The 17,923-nt window shown below is 47.1% G+C and overlaps 1 protein-coding gene across 1 annotated transcript in view; it reads left to right on the forward strand.

Moving 5' to 3' along the window:
• Window positions 1–17,923, forward strand: part of Inpp5a (inositol polyphosphate-5-phosphatase A) — a 182,249-nt gene that overhangs the window by 64,009 nt on the left and 100,317 nt on the right. Inside the window, exon 3 of the mRNA XM_028787155.1 lies at window positions 17,222–17,322. Coding sequence (XP_028642988.1) covers window positions 17,222–17,322 — 101 coding nt within the window. The remainder of the gene's footprint in view (window positions 1–17,221; window positions 17,323–17,923) is intronic.

Below are 17,923 nucleotides of genomic sequence, written 5' to 3' on the forward strand. Positions count from 1 at the left end.
ATAAGCTGACAACCATACAGGAGCTCTTGTGCAGCCATTGTCCCTACGGCACCTCCCTACCTCCCTCCCTCTCTCCCTCCCCTCCCTCCCTCCCTCCCTCCTTCCCTCCCCTCCCTTCCTTCTTTCTTTTTTCTTTTTGGTTTTCTGAGACAGGGTTTCTCTGTATGGTCCTGGTTATCCTGGAACTCTCTCTGTAGACAAGGCTGGCCTGGAACTCAGATATCCACCTGCCTCTTGAGTGCTGGGATTAAGTTGTGCACCATCATGCCTGGCAGGTAAAGATTTCTTACGTACAACACTAAAAGTATATTCAAGAAAGAAAAACCCCAAAGTTAGACTTTATCATAATTAGAAACAGTTCTTCATGAAAACAGTGTTAAAGAATGAAAAAAAAATCACAGGTGGGGAGAGGTGACTTAGGGACAAATTATTCTCAAGAGCTCCTGTATGGTTGTCAGCTTATGGAAAGCTATTGAACCTGAGGGCTAATATATGGATCTGTTGTGTTTAATTCTTTGATTCATGGTGCTCTGCCATTCTCAGGAAGCAGGGCCTGCTGCTGTTTACCTAGCTGACATGGGACATGTTTATACTGAAGCTTGATGCAAGTATGGGCAGCTGCTTTATTTATAATCCATGCCTTTGGGAAAAGCCAGGCTCAGAACATGCCACACGACTGTCATGTGCTGTGGATGAGTGACAGGACTATGGAGCAGAAATGCCACCTTGCTGGGCTGCCTGGGTTCTTTGAAGAGTCGATGGGGATGGGGGGTGAATTCTAAATAGATGTCCAGACTGATGTCAGTTGCATACTTGTGTACTCCATACTCCCTTGGCAGCTCCTATGTCCCTCAGGTGTCCTTTGATTGCTAAGATGCCACAGTGCCCAGGATGCCACAATACTCAGCATGCCACAGTGCCCAGCATGCCACAGTACCCAGCATACCACAGTACCCAGCATGCCACAGTGCCCAGGATGCAGGTTGCCTTTTTATATTTTGATGTCTGCCTTTTGAAATTCTCTGAGGATGTTTGGGGCTCCCTGGATTGTTACACTGTTTGCATCTTTCCTTTTCTTCCCAACCCCATTCCCAGCTTCTGAAGTGACCTGGTGCCCCTTGGATCTCTTGACTCCTTGTGTCTCAAGGGTGTCATGTCTCACACACCCTTGCTGCCTGACTCTGCAGTCTTGCCTGTGCCTGATGCAGCCCTTCGTCCTCACTTTTAGTCTTCAGTTGAGTCCATGTCCCTCCCATCCTTTGCCACCCTCAGGGTACTTCTGTCATCTGAGTTCTATTACCCCAGCCTTGCCAGTCCATTCATGTCATCGCCCCTTTATCCTGGTTAGAGGCAGTGGCCTTCTGCTTCTTCCTCTGCCTCCCTTTCATTATGGTCTTCACAGAGCAGCCTGGGCAGAAGCTGGGGCCTCAAGCTCATCTTTGAGGTCCTACAGGAGCTCCCTTCCCTGTGCCCAGCTCCCTGTTCCCTCTTTGCTCCTCCCCTCATTGTGTGTATGGGGATGAAATCTCAAGCTTCACATATGCAAGGTGTGCACTCTACCACTGAGCTAGAGCCCACTCCCACTCCCAATCCCCTTTCTCTTTAAAAATCCTCCTCTTCCCTCTCCTCCTCTTCCTCTTCCTCTTTTTCCTCCTCTTCAAAGTTTGACATGCGTCCTACTAAGTTACCCAGGCTGTGTAGCTAGACAGGCTTTAGGCTCCCCAGTATCTGGGTTTATAGGCCTACACCACCAGGCACAGCTTTACCAGTCTTGTTGTTGTTGTTGTTGTTGTTGTTGTTTTGTTTTGTTTTTTTTCGAGACAGGGTCTCTCTGTGTAGCCCTGGCTGTCCTGGAACTCATTCTGTAGACCAGGCTCGCCTCGAACTCAGAAATCCGCCTGCCTCTGCCTCCCAAGTGCTGGGATTAAAGGCGTGCGCCACCACCGCCCAGCTTCACCAGTCTTTTAAACACACCATATAACCTAGTCTCATTCCAGAGAGGCAGGAATCACCTTCAACTTCTGGGTCAGAGCCTGGCCTAGAATAGGAAGCAATACATTTTCACAGCGTGCCACAGCCAGAAGTGAGGAAGCCAGTGCTGTGGTCTTCTGTGAAATATAAGAGAGCCTGTTGGTCAGGGGCAGTGGGAAAGGATAGAGAGGGAAGGCCCCAGAAACAGTCTTGTCACTGGGATCTGATCTGGGTGCAGCTGGATCAGGGTGCCATGTGCAGGCTGTGGAGCCTAAGCCTAAGTATATGATAAAGCTTCCAATACAGTTAGGCTCCTTTGCTTTCAGACTGCCCCTTGCGCTTAGGTCACAGAAGTGCCTTGTTAAGAGCCATACAGGCATGAGGCACATTTGGTCCCTGGCTTAGAGCAGGGGTCCTGGAGTTGGTGACACCAGTCTTGAGGGTAGTCTAGGAGCCCCTTGGGTCTTCTGCCGCCAGTATGACTTTCCGAGGAGTGAGGCGACCTGCTGTATATTAGACCTTGTTGGGCCCAAGTGCTTTAGCTTGAAGTGCTTGTTGGTATGGTTTTGCACATCTACACCTTATGAATCTAGATCCAGGGTGTGGCTATCTTGCCTGCTTCCTAGGGGTAGCCTGAGGTTCTGCTAGTTTGAGTTATCTATTCCAGAATGCCTGTTGCTGAACTCTGTCTTCCTTCTTTTACTTCTCAAGATTTTGAGGCATCACATGTCACTTTATAGGCACTACTTTCTTCTTCTGTAACTGTACATGTGACATATGATTTGCCTATGATGGCATCTGGGTTCCCTCTGGCCAGAGCTACCTGGGCATTTGTGTGTCATTCTCTAGGGACACCTATTCCTCTCAGTCTTTTTAAAGAATGTGTACCAGAGGATATAAGAATGTATCCAAGTAATGGCATCATGCCCTAACAGTGGGAGAATCCACAGGTGTGGCTGGTCATTGTTCCCTGACTTTGGGAAGGGCGTTGTGGCAGCACCTACAGGAGAGAGCATCATATACACAGGCATATGTGAAAAGAAGCATCTGAGTCTGTCAGGCCCACAAGCCACTCCTGTTTTGTTGGTCTGTGTTTTAGATCCTTTATATGGTCATACTTGCGGTGGGATTTAGACATTTGTAGTCTTCACTGTGCTTCTGCCTCCTTGAAGTCCAACCCTCCTTTATGATGGTGCCAGTGGTGGAACTTATAGGGTGATGAGGCTTAGATGAGATCTTGGAATGAGTGCCCATAAAACAAGAGACAGCAGGGATGGTCTGCTTCTTACACATGAAGACACAACAGAGGTCTTGGGCGGAGGCACGGACTTCACCAACCCCAAATGCACTGGCATCTTGACCTTGTGCTTCTGTCTTCAGAACTGTGAATGTGTTTAGGTTGCCCCTTCTCCAGCATTTTGTTCAACTCATATGCTGACCAAGACAGAGTGGTGAGGGTACTGCTTATGCTGCTGGTTGGCTCTTGGGGGAGCCAAGTCTGGGAGCTAATGCTGGCTTTATACCTGTCCCGAGAGTGTCAGATTGGGTGCTTTGCGGGGGAAACTGGGGTCAGCATAATTGAGGTGTTGAGTGTCATGCCTCCAAAGGATGCAGGTGTCCCCTGTTGGCTGGCTTGCTAAATACTATGTTCTTTATAGAAGTAATGGCCTTTTATGCCAACGTTCTCTCTATCCCACTCTGTCAGAACGATCCTGGTCCTTCTCTTTGCTTAACTGTGGAAGGGATGGATGGGTGAATGAGAGAATAAATTACCAAGGCTGGAAGAGAAGCATCTTCCAGCCTGAATGGTTGTGAAAGCAGAACACACAGACAGTTTAGGGAGATGGGGCAGAAGGTGGCAGAGGAGGCCCCAGGGACCTTGGAGAACTTGGCCCTTCTTCTGGGGGCAGGCCCAATATCAATGGTTCACAATGGAAATGCTGTGGGTCAGGATGGAAATCATGTTCAAGAGAGCTAGCAGCATGGGAGGTACCCCTGCTAGCATGGCCCCCTTGGTCACATGTGACCTGTTTAAGCATGGAGAGGAGTTGGAGGTGACCATGGGTCTATCTGATTTGAAGATGTTATTGATAGAAATTTAATTCACTTGCCATCATTGACAAGTATGTTCATGGCATATGGTTCTGATTGACAGTCCTTTTTTATTTGGGATCTTACTTTATTGCATAGGTTGGTCTAGAACTTGTAACTTCAAGCATTCCCACCTCAGCTTCCTGAGGAGCTGGGACTACAGGTGTTACCATCTTGCTTGGCTCTGATCAGCAATCATAAATGCACCCTTTGTAAAGGGAACCCAAGTTTGGATGAACACTTTTCTGGAAATGTATCTCTAGCAGAAAATCCTGAAAGCAGATCTGTCAATGATGTCTTCCGTGAAGGGAGTGATCCTGCATGCTAAGGCCATGTTTCTAGCTTAAGTGGTCTGCTGGCACAGAGGAGGGTACAGGTCCTTTTGTACCCATCAGGAAGAGGCTTCAGAGTATGGCTTCAAAGCCCAATGCAGGCCCAGGAGCCTGACAGAAAGGGTTCCATTCTCACTCCAGCCCATCCTTGCTTTGTGACTTCAAGCAAGCCTTGTGACCTGTCTGCACCTCCTGTCCTGTGGTGATGGAACCCACCCCATTAGAGTGAGGATTAAAGTAGTTATCAAAAAGAAAGGAACTACCTGTGAGTCCTCCTGGCTCAGAGCTGCTAGGACACAGACAAGGGGCCTTCTACACCACAGGACGGGGCAGTCCTGACCTGTCCTCAGCTACTCATTTGCTCTGGGGACACTGGGGCTATGGAGTGAGCCGTAGCTTTGTGCTCTGCTTAGAGCAAGCTGTCTTGAGCTCTGGTAGTTGAAGGGCTCACAGAGAAAGGGTCTGGGTCTGGCAGAGCTAGTGAGTCCCGTGGGCTCTGAAAACCAGTGTTAACTGAAAGACAGACTAGACTATCAGGTAGGAATTTAACATACTTTCAAGTTTTCCAGGACTGTAGGTTATACAGTGGAAAGAAACAAATGTAGTGTATTGTGTTTGTTGTTTCTGAGGCAGGACCTTACTATGGAGCTGACCTGAAACTGCCTGTGTAAACCAGGCTGACTTGAACTCGCAGAGATCTACCTGACTGTACTCTCTGAGTGAGCTTGTGTCAAGTTGACAAAAAACCATCCAGCAGGTTCTCTTTGGGAGGGAGTGTGGTATGTTTACAGTAGAGTCCTCTCCTAGGGCACGTTCTCCAGAAACAGATCTTCAGATGTTTAGGGACAGCTCACTGATCTATATCAGTGGTTCAGCAGCTTAGCCTCAGGCTAACACAGGTGTCTGCCATCAAGGGCTGGATTGCTACTCAGTCATAGAATCATTAATCTGTAAAGATACTTGTCTGTGAGAAGAGCTTCAGATGAAGTGTTCTTTAAAAACAATACTGGGTACCAGTGCTGTCACCTTCATATGACAGGTCTCATGTCTCTTATGTCTTCTTCATCCTTCCTTATGCCTCCCATTTCCTAAATCAGTAACAGAATCAGGCTGTGTCCTGCTGGGTGCCACTGGGCTACAGTGCTCTGGTCTCCTTGGATTGCAATGTGCTAGGTCCCCCTGGACAGTAATGCTGGGGGGTGGAGGGCTCCTGAGTTATATCACTGTGGGTCCCCCTGGGGTTCAAGGTTGTACTCAGCCCTTCCTTCCAACGTCCTCAGAAATTTGGGGATTGAGTCACTCTTCATAACCAGGTTTAAAGAGAAGAGGCTGTGAGATATGCCTGAAGCCATGTGACTTGAATATTGTCACTATCTGAGCCCCGTCACTCACTGCCGTTCCAAAGCCATGCTTGTCAATGACAAGAGCTGAGAGAAGAGGTGAGCAGGACCTTGTGGAGAGAGGAGGTGCAGGACTGAGGATCTGTGGTGCTGGGGAAGGGCTGCTGGATATTCTCAGAGTCGGGCCAGGGTGTGGGAAGCAGAGCCTGAAGAGGATCGACACCCTGTAGCAGGGTGGAACAAAGGGAGTCAGGAGACTCAGTAACTGCAGGCCTTCCTCTCCAGCATGGGCTGTGTGTCATTTGTGAGGCCAGAGGAAAATAGGTGGAGCAAGACACTTAAAGAGAAGGTTGGTTGGGCCATGAGGACTGTGCTGGGTGGTTTTGTGTTAGCTTGACACACGCTGGAATTATCTGAAAGGAGGGAACCTCAACTGAGAAAATGCTTTCATTTGTTACAGCGCAGGGAGCTGACTGGGGCTTTGGTTGCAGGTTCTGGACTTCACAGATGGGGCTCCCCTCTTTATTGTGCGCCTCACAGTAAACACCAGTGAGCTAGAAGTGGCCAGACTGAAGAGGGACTTTCTGAGATTCCGTGTGTTAGGCAGCTTCCTGAGAGAGGTGTCCAATGGTGCCACAGCATTTCTGTCTGTTCTCACAAGGCCATGGCCCTGCCAGAAAGCCAGGAAAACTAACAGAGGCCTTGCAGCACTGTGTATGTGGTCTTCAGTTTGAATTTGCTCTGGGCTTTGTTGGAGGCACATATTTCTTATATGACAATGAATCAGTCAGTATGGCTTAGAATTCCTTAAGCATAGGGTCCAAAGACAGGACCTAGTTCCACAGCTGCCTTGTCTGTCACTCTTCACAGGCTACAGACTTCTCCTAAATCCCCAGAGGAACTGCTTGTAGTTTTATCCACAATCGAAGAACACAGCAAGAACCACTGGCCTCACCAAGAAACCTTGGGCTGTGCTCATAGGTCAGCTACATTGCCTGTCCATGGGGTCAGGGAAATTTACAGTATCCTGTGCAAGGCAGTGAACCCCTGCCTCCTGCCCCTAAGCTGGCCCTCCGTGCTAGACATGGACTTGAACGAGGTCATTTGATGAGGCCTACCAGGAGCTGCATCCAGTGGATCCCAAACCAGAGCCATAGACCCAAGTATGGGGGTGCCTGTTGCCCAGCCCATAGGATGTAATAGAGCCCACACCTGAGCTCAAGGGTGGTGGGTGCTTAGGGCCTGGCATTGGTGGTAGGGCAGATAGCTCTTTTGTCCCTAGTGCTTATCCTGGTGGCTGGGCTCCTGTGGGACAGCCTGTAGGATGGAATTCCTTTTTAGGTCACCAATACTCCTCTTTGGAGGAAACCTACCTAACAAGGCCTGGCTGTTGCTATTTTTGACTCTGCTCTTGGCAGTGTACAGGGTCGATGACCACAGGCTCAGTGTAGGCTTCCTGGGAGCTGAGTATGGCCCTGTACTCAGACATCTGCACAGTGTCCCAGAGAAGGGACTTATTGTTAGAAGGCTGTGTACCAACCTGCATGGGTGTGTGTAGGCCCCTGTGCTCTTTCTGCCCAAAATGTCTGGTTCCTTCTTTTCCAAAATATTTTAATATATTTAATATTAAATATTAGTTAATGTATTTTTGAGATTTCTTTGGAGACTATAGTTCACGGAAATGGCATTAGAACCTTTGCAACAGCCGTGTTATCTTTACATCAGAAGTGGCTCTTTTTGTCCTGGAGAAAACCTGTCAGTTCCATTGTTAAGCAAGGGCAGTACTGAATGGAATTCTATGCAGTCCACAGCCACTCCCTGTGGAGGGCTGGAGTTTATTTTCCAGTGTACTTCCCACCAGTGGTGCCATGATGTGACATCCGATAGCAGCTGACTTTATGCTCTATCCTCCAGACATCCTGCTGCCAGGCAACCCATGAGGTCCACTGGCTTCACCAAGAAAACTTACCGTGCTGTTCTCAAGCCAGCTATGTTGCTTGCCCAGGCTTTTCAAGGGTACAAAGCTCCTTCAGATGGCCAGTTCAGATCAGCGCAGGAGCCAGTTGGTTGTCTTGTAGCTGCTGTGAGTACCTTACATGAGGTCTCCAACCTCTCTGGTCCTGGGTGGGACAGCCTGGGCCCATCGTGGCAATATCTTGTTTGCCCCTGATGCAGCCTTTGGCGTGAATGCTGATTCCAAATCAGTGTTACTCATCTACCTGTGCTGGGGACTTGGTACCTACATTCTCATTAATACCTTACAGCATTTGTATATGGAGAGCAGTCACACTACAGAGCCTCAGCTGAGGCCCAGGACCTCTGAAGCAGGAGGCAAAGCAAGAATCATAGTCCTGTGTGGTACCTGGATCGGCCTTGCTTTTCCTCTGCTGACCCCACCCTTTGCTAAATGGACAACTACAGCTGGCTGGCAAGCTCACTGGCGCCTACGAAGTGCTCAGGGGCTTTTGGGTCAGACATTCGATGCTGCTATTATTAAGAATCAAATTATATGAAGTAAGTGACATAATTAAGTAAGTGACAGTGAGACTGAAGGTTGTGATTGCCCTGGGCTCATCTCTCCTTAATGACTGTGTGGCACTGTCTCTGCCTATGGCCCTGGTTGACCTGCCTGTGCTGTGAGTCAGGAATTGCTGCTGCCTGGCAGTAAGCTACTGGTGCCTCTATCCACAGGGCGCTGGTGTGTATGCTAGAGGCTGGCCCCAGGGAAATGATAGGTGCTGTATATAGTCCTTCCCCAGGCTGCCATTGCCTGAACAGTGAGTTGAGTAAGAACTCTCATTTGACCACTAAGGAGACTTATATCCCCTAGGCAATGATTCCTGGGATGCTTTAGAAACCACCAGTATACTATGAGCCTGCATTGTCACATGACATTGCAGCCAAAGGGTTACTTGCTTAGCTTCCTCAGAACCCTTGGTGCTGGCCCTCTCTCCATTTTCCCATAAAGAGTGGCAGTATCCTGTTTCTGTGCCCCTGAGACTTTCTACTTTCTCAGAGTAATGTTTATATGTGCCTTATGAATGACTGGATGGCTTCACTCCCTTGTAAAAGAAATAATTTTTAAAAAATGTTATTCAAAAATTTCTAACAGCTTGTCACTAAAAGTTATCCTCTTCCAATGAGCTCCTTGAACTCCTCATCATACTTGGATGGCTGGGTCAGCCCTCAATGTGCTCTCATTGGAGCATGCAGTCTGGCCTTTGTGCCAGCTTTTCAGACAGGTGAGTATAGCATGGATTCACATAGCTCCTCACTGCCATGGAAGCGGAACACAGGTTGAGCTTCACACTAGAACACTTGTAAGGAACCTGCCTTCTCATCAGCAAATGGGGAAAGAACAGAGACCCTAAAGGAGATCAGAATTTCCTATGATCCAGGCATGTTCACTGTGACACTTCAAGGTGGTTTTTAAAGACTATTGCAGTATTCCAGAGGCACTATGGTGGTGATTCTCAACCTTTTTAATGCTGTGACCCTATAACACATACAATTCCTCATGTTGTGGTGACCCCAACCATGAAATTATTTTTGTTGCTACTTTGTAACTAACTTTGCTATTGTTATGAATCATAAACAAGTATCTTTTCTAATAGTGTTAGGCGACTCTTGTGAGAGGTTCTTTTGATACCCAAAGTGGTTGAGACCCATAGCTTGAGAAACACTGGACTGTGGCCACTGGCTGAAGGGGATGTAAGCTTTGGGTCTCTCTGCCTTTCAATACATTTGCCTGATCAACTTCAAGCCTGTGGAAGTAGAGGCATTAACTCCAGGCCAGTCCCACACCCCAGCTGAGCTTGATAGATTTGTTTTTTAGATTTATTTTATTTTATATGCAGGAGTGTTTTTGTCTATATTCATGTATGTGTACCTCATGCATGCCTGGTACCCTCATAAAAATGTGCAGGATCCCTTAGAACTAGAGTTCTGAGTGGTTGTGAGCCATATGTGGGTGCTGGAAACCAAAATCAGGTTTTCTGGAAGAGCAGCCAGTGCTCTTAAGTACCAAGCTATCTCTGCAGCCGGCAGACTTGTAATTTTCTCACCAGCTCCTCCATTTCCATTATCTTCAAGCAAAACTGGACTGTGGGATGAGTTATCTGTAAGTGTTCTGTGCTTATCTGCAAAGGAACAAGAAGAAAGCCCTTTTGTCATTGTACTTGAAGGACAGCACTGAGTCCTAGTGAACATCAGCCGTGACTCAGGGCCTCACAGTTCCTTACAGGTCATGGTTAGAATTGATTGCTCTGCTAGTAGAAATTAAAATGTTTGTGACTTTGTTGGGACATTCTCGACAAATGGTTCACTTCATTTAGTTAGAATATTTAGTGAGGGTGAGGGGTTCTGATATAGGTCTACACCATGAGTCCCTCAGCATGACCAAGAAGATGTGACTGTGCATTACACATGAAAGATCTGGGGCCTGACATCCCTTCTGTCCATCCTCTGCTGTCACCATAGAGCTGCCTTCTTTATGATGAGCCAGCATTTGTAGTGTTTGTTTGTATAAACAGATTCTAATAATGTACGACTCTTGTTCTGTGGTCAGAGGAGAGCTTCTGGAACTTCCATCCTTTAAGATTCATTGAGACTTGGTTTATGGCCAGAAGAAGGCTTCTCTTGGAGAACACATCTAACAAGAGCTCACATCCTGTAGACTCTGAGCATGTCATAGAATCTGTGATGTCATAGGTTTTGGCTTGCAGTTATGCTATCCTATGTCCTGGTTTGTTTGTATTCATGAGAGTCTGTGTTTGTGTGAGTGTGTGTACACGTGTGTACCATGACTGAGTCTGCACACGAGTGTATGTGTTGCGGAGGTGGATGGGGAGCTTCAGTGACTGTGGCTCTGTTTCTCTCTTTTTCTGTTATTTTTGCTCAGGGTGCTTTGTGTTGTTGTCCCTTTCCCCAGGTCATTTTTCTGTCTTCCTCTCTGATGGCTTTGAGTTTCTTCATCTTCTGAGGCCTTTTCTGGCATCAGTACTGACTCTGCTCCCATGAAGTAGGTCTTTATAACTTTTGTATAACTACTTCAAGCCTGTGCCTTCCTAATGTGTGGCCTTGGCTGGCAGCACACCTAAGGCCCCCCAGCACTTACCACCTTCCACCAGCTATCCAGGCTGACTCCAGGGCCATCTGGTGAGGCTGGTGACTGTCTTAGTGGATTTGGTTCTGGGGACAATATCAACCTGTTTCCCTTTATACAGCCACATCATTCAGAGGAGGTCCAGACTTGCCATTGTGAGCACCAGCGCGCCTGGGTCGGGTCCGCCCTTCATGCTTGCTTGCTGCACGCACACTCCACATTTTGTTCTTTGTTTCTCATTCCTGCTTTGTTTTGGGTTTTGCATTCTGTTCTGATGTATGTTTTAGATGTTTGCTTTTTTTACTGGCATTTTGAGTGGTTGCCCTAGTTTTGTGATACACAGTCACGTGTCAATTAGCAGCAGGGACTCGTTCTGAGTAGCATGTCATGAGATACTTTTGCTAGGCCAGCATCCAGAGCATACTCATACACTTTGGTGGCCCTTGGATGTGGTAAGGGGCTATGATGATTACAGACGGAGGCGGCGGCTGCTGCTGCACTGTAGGCAGGCTGTTCTAGAGAAGCTGTTTTTTTTGTTTTTGTTTTGTTTTGTTTTTGTTTTTGTTTAAGTAAGGAGGGGTAGAACACTCTATCTCTGAAGATGTAGCACACTGAATACATAAACCAGGAACAGTCATTTGTTCAATAGTGGCTGTGTGCTGGTGTCACCGCAGACACAAACACCATGACATTATGAGGTGTTTAGGTTTCCATTTTCATTACTGGAGACCACTGTCCTATATATGGCTTGTCATTGATGACAGTATCAGATTTGGTATATGATGGTAGAGGTAAAAATGTTCCCTTATTTGTGTGGAAACCTTGAGGTTGTAAAGAGTTATATGTAGTATATAGTTGTATCTGTGGGTGCTGAAGATCCTAATAGGCACTACTGGTGAATCAAACCTGGGATCTGCACCCTTATTAGCCAGATTTGTTTTGGGAAATGGGGCACAGCCTATAGATGGTTTTGTGTTCTCCCTGAAAAGCTCAGCTGTTAACACAGACTCAAGTGGCTAGCAGGGCCTAAACAGATAACCTCTACCTGGATCACCTAGATGACTCAGAGCACTGTTGGGACAGTCATGCTCCCTAGCTTCGTAGTACCCTCAGTGGATAGTACTTTACCCCCTTGAGATGTTTCTAAAGCTGTTTCTATGGTTGTCTTCCTTTGACATTGCTTTTATAGAGTCCAGCCCCAGGCTGGGCCTTTGCTGTTACTGTTTGTAGGTCTTTTGCTCTGGAGGCCTGTGAATCTTGGAGTTGATGCTTTGGAGTTTCTGTTTTGCGTGCTCTCGGAGCCTGTCCTGGGCAAATTCAAATCTTGTTTCCTGTGATGGTGGTCAGTGCTGCTCTGCTTCAGCTCCGCATCCTCCTCCCGGGCCCTGCTCCCTTCCTGCCAGGACTTCTCATTGACACATTGCTGAGGTTCCTTACTTGTCCTTTTCTGGTGCCCTTTGTGATTTGTGTATCATTACCTGTCTCTAGATGGACATTCGGCTTTTCTAGTCTTTGGTTCTCATAGGTTTGGTGATATTTGGTTTTCTCTGGCTTGTTCTTTCTGCCATTCCTTGACTCCTGTGGTCCTCATCTCCTCATATGTTTCCTGTTTGACTCTTCCTTTCTTCTTGCAGTGGTTCTGGCTTTGTGGTCACAGTGAATGTAGCCTGTTCTAATTAATTATTCTGCAGAGGCTTGTCTGTATGCAGGACTTTTAAACCTCAGCAGCATGCTAGGGACTCCTAGAGCCTGCTGTTCGCTGGTGGCTGTGCTGGTTTGTGAGATTCCTGGTGTGCTGGCGCCCTCTCCTGTTAGTTGCTAAGTCAGGTATTCTTGCTGGTTGTGGCTTATTTCCTGATTGCTGCTTCTTGAACCTCATGGTTCTTGACTTCTTGAACTCCCTTTTTTGGCATCCCCTCCCTTGTGCTTTATGCCTCTCTGACCCGGGGCAGTTTCTTCATGGTTTATTTTCTTCTCAGGAGGCCTGTCACAGATTATTCTCTTTTGTGCCGACCTACTTTAAGTTGCAGACCTCTGAGATCTCCCTGGAGCTCATGTACCAATGTCCTGGAATCTTCCCCAGAATCTTGGGGACTCCATTTTCTGAACTAACTTTTTGCTTATCCAGAAGCTCTGATCCAGAGGGTAGGGGTTAGGGTTGCTGGTATATCATCTTTAGTCACACTGAAATTGAGATGTAGGTTATTTTGCTTATATGTAAATATGCATATCATGATTTCTATATTTTGTGTGCATGTGTGTGCAAGTGTGCTTGTGCATGTGTAGCTTGTGTGTGTGTGTATATATATATATATATATATATATATATATATATTATATGTATATATCAAATTTGGGGGAAAATTTGTGGATTCAGCTACCCTGGAAGCTGTGTACCTAAAATAGCAAGAAGCCGTCTTTCTGCTTACCCAAATTTTTCCTCGATTCCAAAAATCCTAGAGGCCTCTTGCAAACATCTGTCCCTGGTGCTGCTTAGGGCAGAGCAGGTCTGTGGAAGGGATTTTTTCTGAGTTTTCTTCTTCTTTGAAAATATATTTATTTTACCTTCTTTCCTGATGGATGTGACCTGTCTTCTTGTCAGCATGTGAATCTGTTCCCTGAATGACATCAGAGGAATTGGAGTATCTTCGCTGAGTCTGTGTTCCACTACTTTTCTCTAGATGGCTTTTCTAGTCTTTGGTTCTCATAGGTTTGGTGACATTTGGTTTTCTCTTGCTTAGCTTGCCAGGAATCCATTGACTTTCTAGAGACTGTGCATTTCAGCAAACTAAGACAACTTTTATTTGTCATTGTTTCAAATGACTTTTTCTGCCCTGGTCTCCTGCTCCTCCTTTGTATTCCAGTTACAACCCTATTGATCATCTGTGTTTTCACCCAAGGGGAACTCATGCATCACATGGAGGGTAGGATGTCATGGAACTAAAATATTCCTCCAACCTAAGAAAACTGTAGCTGAAGAAGCAGAGAAGAGGATCTATAGAAGTGGGTGGGGGGCTGAGGACATGCATCTTGAAGGCTGAGCAAAAGTGGATTTCAGCTTACTTCATAGAGCTTGAAAATACCAGAGTCCCTGGAAGGGCTTTCTTAACAATGGATGTATGATGTTGGCCTGTGAGAAGAATCTATTATGAAAGTAAGCGTTCTGCTTACTCTTATCTCTCTAAAGAGAAAGAGTACACCAGCAGCAGAGCACCCAGATGCAAGTCTTTGAGGAGAATAGGCACAATGGAAGAGCACCAGACTGTAGTTATGAATGCGATTCCTGTTTGAGTGCTAGCTAGACAGGTCCTAGGTGTGTGTGTTCCCATGAGAGAAGCATGCCCTGTTACTAGAGTGGCCCACCTGGCACCAATGTGTGGAACCTACAAGGAATGGCTACCTAGCTCATGCCTCAGTGCTGCTGCTGTGGCCAGGTGGGATCCGGGCCTGGCCCTCTGAGGTGACTACTCATTTGTACCCTAGTCACACAGGCTGTTGGGATCTCAGGAGACAGCGGCGCCCATTGCTTCCTTGGCTATGCTGGATGTGTTGTAATTGTCATTGTGGACCCCATATCCTCAACACAGGTTGAGACCCAAGTCAAATGTATCCAGCCATGAATGAAACAAAGGAGTCCTCCAGGTGGCTGTGATCCACAGCCCCTCCTCACACCAGCTTATGGCTTCTTCCTGTCACCTGTGGGGATGCCTCATCTTTAATTTATAGAAGCAGCTTTGACAGGACAGAAACTGGCCCCAAGACACACAGTGGTAGTCATGAAGTGATCTCCAAACCACTAGCCCAGTGTGGGAACAGACGTCAGCGATAAAGAGTAGAATCCAGGGCAAGTTGGAGACACTGATGTACAAGGACTTAGGCAAACCTCTTGGTACTGTCCTTGGGCACAATGTGCCACTCATCGGGTTCATGTTCCTGAAGTGGCAAAGCAGTCCAATCCTGTGCCATACACCCCACAGATGTGGGGCTTGTGAACATACAGTGAGGTTAGGAGGTATGTCCTGGACAGCCTGGTCAGGTCAGAACTTGCCAGTGCTGGCCTCATCTGACAGTTCCTGCATACCTTCTCATCACCCCTCTGTTCCTTTCAAAGTCTTCACCAGTACTGTATAAGAAACACGCAAACATACTTTACTTTAAAAAAATTAACATAACCGACAAGGCTAAGCACCCTTTGACCCTTACCAGCCAGCCAGCTACCCTTCTAGAATTGTCCTTGTCACCTTTGGGAGGCTTCAGGTTCTATGTCCTGTGCCTCTAAGCCAGATGTTCAGGACCCCGAGACTTCCAGGGATGTTTGGGGTTTGCTTTTCTGAGGCAGTCAGAGCAGAGCTAAGTCCTCTCTAGGTGAATCTGGTGGGCTCTCTGCTATCCCTCCACATTCAGGTACACACGGCGTGCTCCTGCCCTGAGTGTGTGTGGGATGGATGCAGACAGTGCTCTCTCTGGTGCCGGTACTGGCTATAACTTTGGTTGAGTCTCAGCCAGGCTTATTACTGCTATGGTCCTGTGGCTATGCTGACACCTGCTGTGGCAGATTTTCATCCTGTTTACTGGCTTTCAATGCATAGCTGCCTGTCAGATGTCACTCTTTTTAACCAGGGATCTTCAATGGAGCAGACTGGCCTGCTGGGTAGATGTGGCCCTTTAGAGTACTGACCACTCATTGTGTTCCTTCTCCTGGAGCTTTCCACTTGAGCCTAGGTCTTGCAGTTGGTCCCATTGTTCTGGTTCTCTTCCAGGTGATATCTACTTTAAACAAAGTTATCTTATGACCACAGCATAGTCTGATCTACCTTGTTCTCTGCCCTGGTGAGATCATATTTCCTTCTGTAGTTTCTGGCCAAGTCTGACTTCTGAGGAGTACCTATGGTGTCTGGAGAGGGGTCAGTATGTCTGGTTCCATGCCCTGCCTGACTGTTATGCTGGTATTTTTCTTGCTAGCCTGGAGCTCCTTCCACTGCCCATAGCTAGGTCCTCATGTAGCTGTTGATCTTAGATCCTTCTCTTTTGAAGATATGTAGGATCATAGCTGACCCTTGAGTTCTAGTCGTTCAAATATTGACCTTTGTGCTACGAAAGGCTATTTGCTTAAACAGTAAAAACACACTTAGAAAGGGAAAATGCTACTTGGAAGTTAGATGAAGATAGCCACATTTGAAGACTTACAGAAAGTGATTATGTAACTCTGTTCATAAAATGAAAATTGTGACTCTTGGCGACTTAACCCCTAACCCTCGACTGGCTCTAGGTACATTGGCTTCCAGCCTTGCCTTTGGGTTTCCCTGCTACCATCTTGGTCCTGTGGTGATAGTAACCTCAACTTAGTGTTTTCTTCTCCAATCTGACTTTCTGGCCCTTCCTAGAGGCTCTTCCTTCTCTTGTAACAGCTCTTCAGTATCTGCTGGGGCCCAGCCTCCCATCAGTGATCTGCCCTCTAGGCGCCGCTCTCCCTGGGCTCCAGAAGGACACAACTAAGTGTCTCACCACCTTATTGCCTAGGAGATGGTTAGTTTTCCTGTGCTGTACTGCCCATGCCAAGCAAAGTTTGCTGGTAACTTCAGCAGTATTTTGGAAAACTAGGAACCTTAATAGCTGGACAGAAGTAAGGTTGTAAGCTGTAGACAAGCTCAGGCTTTGCCACTCACGCAATGTACATGAGACCATGGGTGTGTTTCTGCCATATCCCGGACTCCTATGCTGCTATAAATTAGACAATAGGGCAACAGCTTCTAAGGCTACAGAGAACATAAGATGTGCATATCTGGTGCTTCAGACAACATGGGTACTGGAGTGAGCTTAGAAGCCAGCCTTGGTGATCCTGAATTAAGAATAAACCTGTGCATAAGCACATGCATGCATGCACACATGACAGAATGCAGGCAATATACTCACACTTAAGCTGATACCCAATTCTGCATGCATGCATGATGCATGCACATAAGAATATGCTGTCCCACTCCGATATGCACAGGAGCACATGATATCACACACATGGTTGCCTGGACTCAATCTCTCAACAGGTATGCACAGCAGTGTTAATGATGTGCTGAGGTTGTGACTTAGATTGAGAACTCTCCTGATGTTCTCTTGTCCATAGCATATTACTACTTCTTTGTAATTAGAAAAAGGTGCCTCTAGGTTATAGAAAATGGTGCTTAGAAATTCCGAATCTTTGCTAAGGAAATATGGAAGAAATAAGCATTTGGCTGCATAAAGGTGGCAACTCATAATCAGTTAAGAACTTGTAGACAAGCTATGTGGCCTGTGCCCTGCTGTCTGTGGGGGTGCCTGGTTGTTGAGGCGAGGCACATGCTTCATTGCCCTGCCATGGTTTGTGCTCTAACTCTGTGCTTTCTTCCCAGGTCCTGCACACACACAAGCCTCACTTCATGGCTTTGCACTGCCAAGAATTCGGAGGGAAAAACTATGAGGCCTCCATGGCTCATGTGGACAAATTTGTCAAGTAAGTCTCAGCTGGAGCCTGTGGATTGTGGGGTAGGTCTTTCGATGGGATGTGGTCTTGAGTATCACCCTTTGAAACTCGTCTGTGGATCATGTTGCGGGAGTTGCAGTTGTCTCCAGAGAGGTGTCTGGCTCAGTGATCTGGCAGCTGCTTACCTCCAAAGAGTATGTGCTGCTAGGCTAGGTGGGCAGGTCTTGGGGATCCCCCCATCAGAGTACCTGAGGTGTATGAATACTGACCAACCTGCTACAGTGGGCAATGGATGATGGCAGGACTGGGTTCTACAGCAGCTTCTGAGCTTCAAAGCCTAGGAGGTAACATATCATCCAGGAGACAGGCACTATATGTGTGGAGCCATTGCAAATTGTGTTCTGTGGCTCCTTAGAAGACAGGACCATCTGAGCTCAGCCCAAGAAGAAGGGGAATGGGGTCTGTTGAGATGGCTCTGTGATGGACACAGAGGAGCAAGCAGGTCCTCAACCTTGAGTAGCTCTAGGTCTGGAATTAGGGCCCTTTCTTGTCTGTGCCTTTTAGAACCAGCCCTGAAGCCTCTGTTTGCCCCCAGTCCCCATTGTATCCATTCTGCCTGTTTTGGTCTTGT

Source organism: Grammomys surdaster, unplaced genomic scaffold, assembly GCF_004785775.1.
Source record: "Grammomys surdaster isolate TR1022 unplaced genomic scaffold, NIH_TR_1.0 125612, whole genome shotgun sequence".
NCBI classification, from domain to species: Eukaryota; Metazoa; Chordata; class Mammalia; order Rodentia; family Muridae; genus Grammomys; species Grammomys surdaster.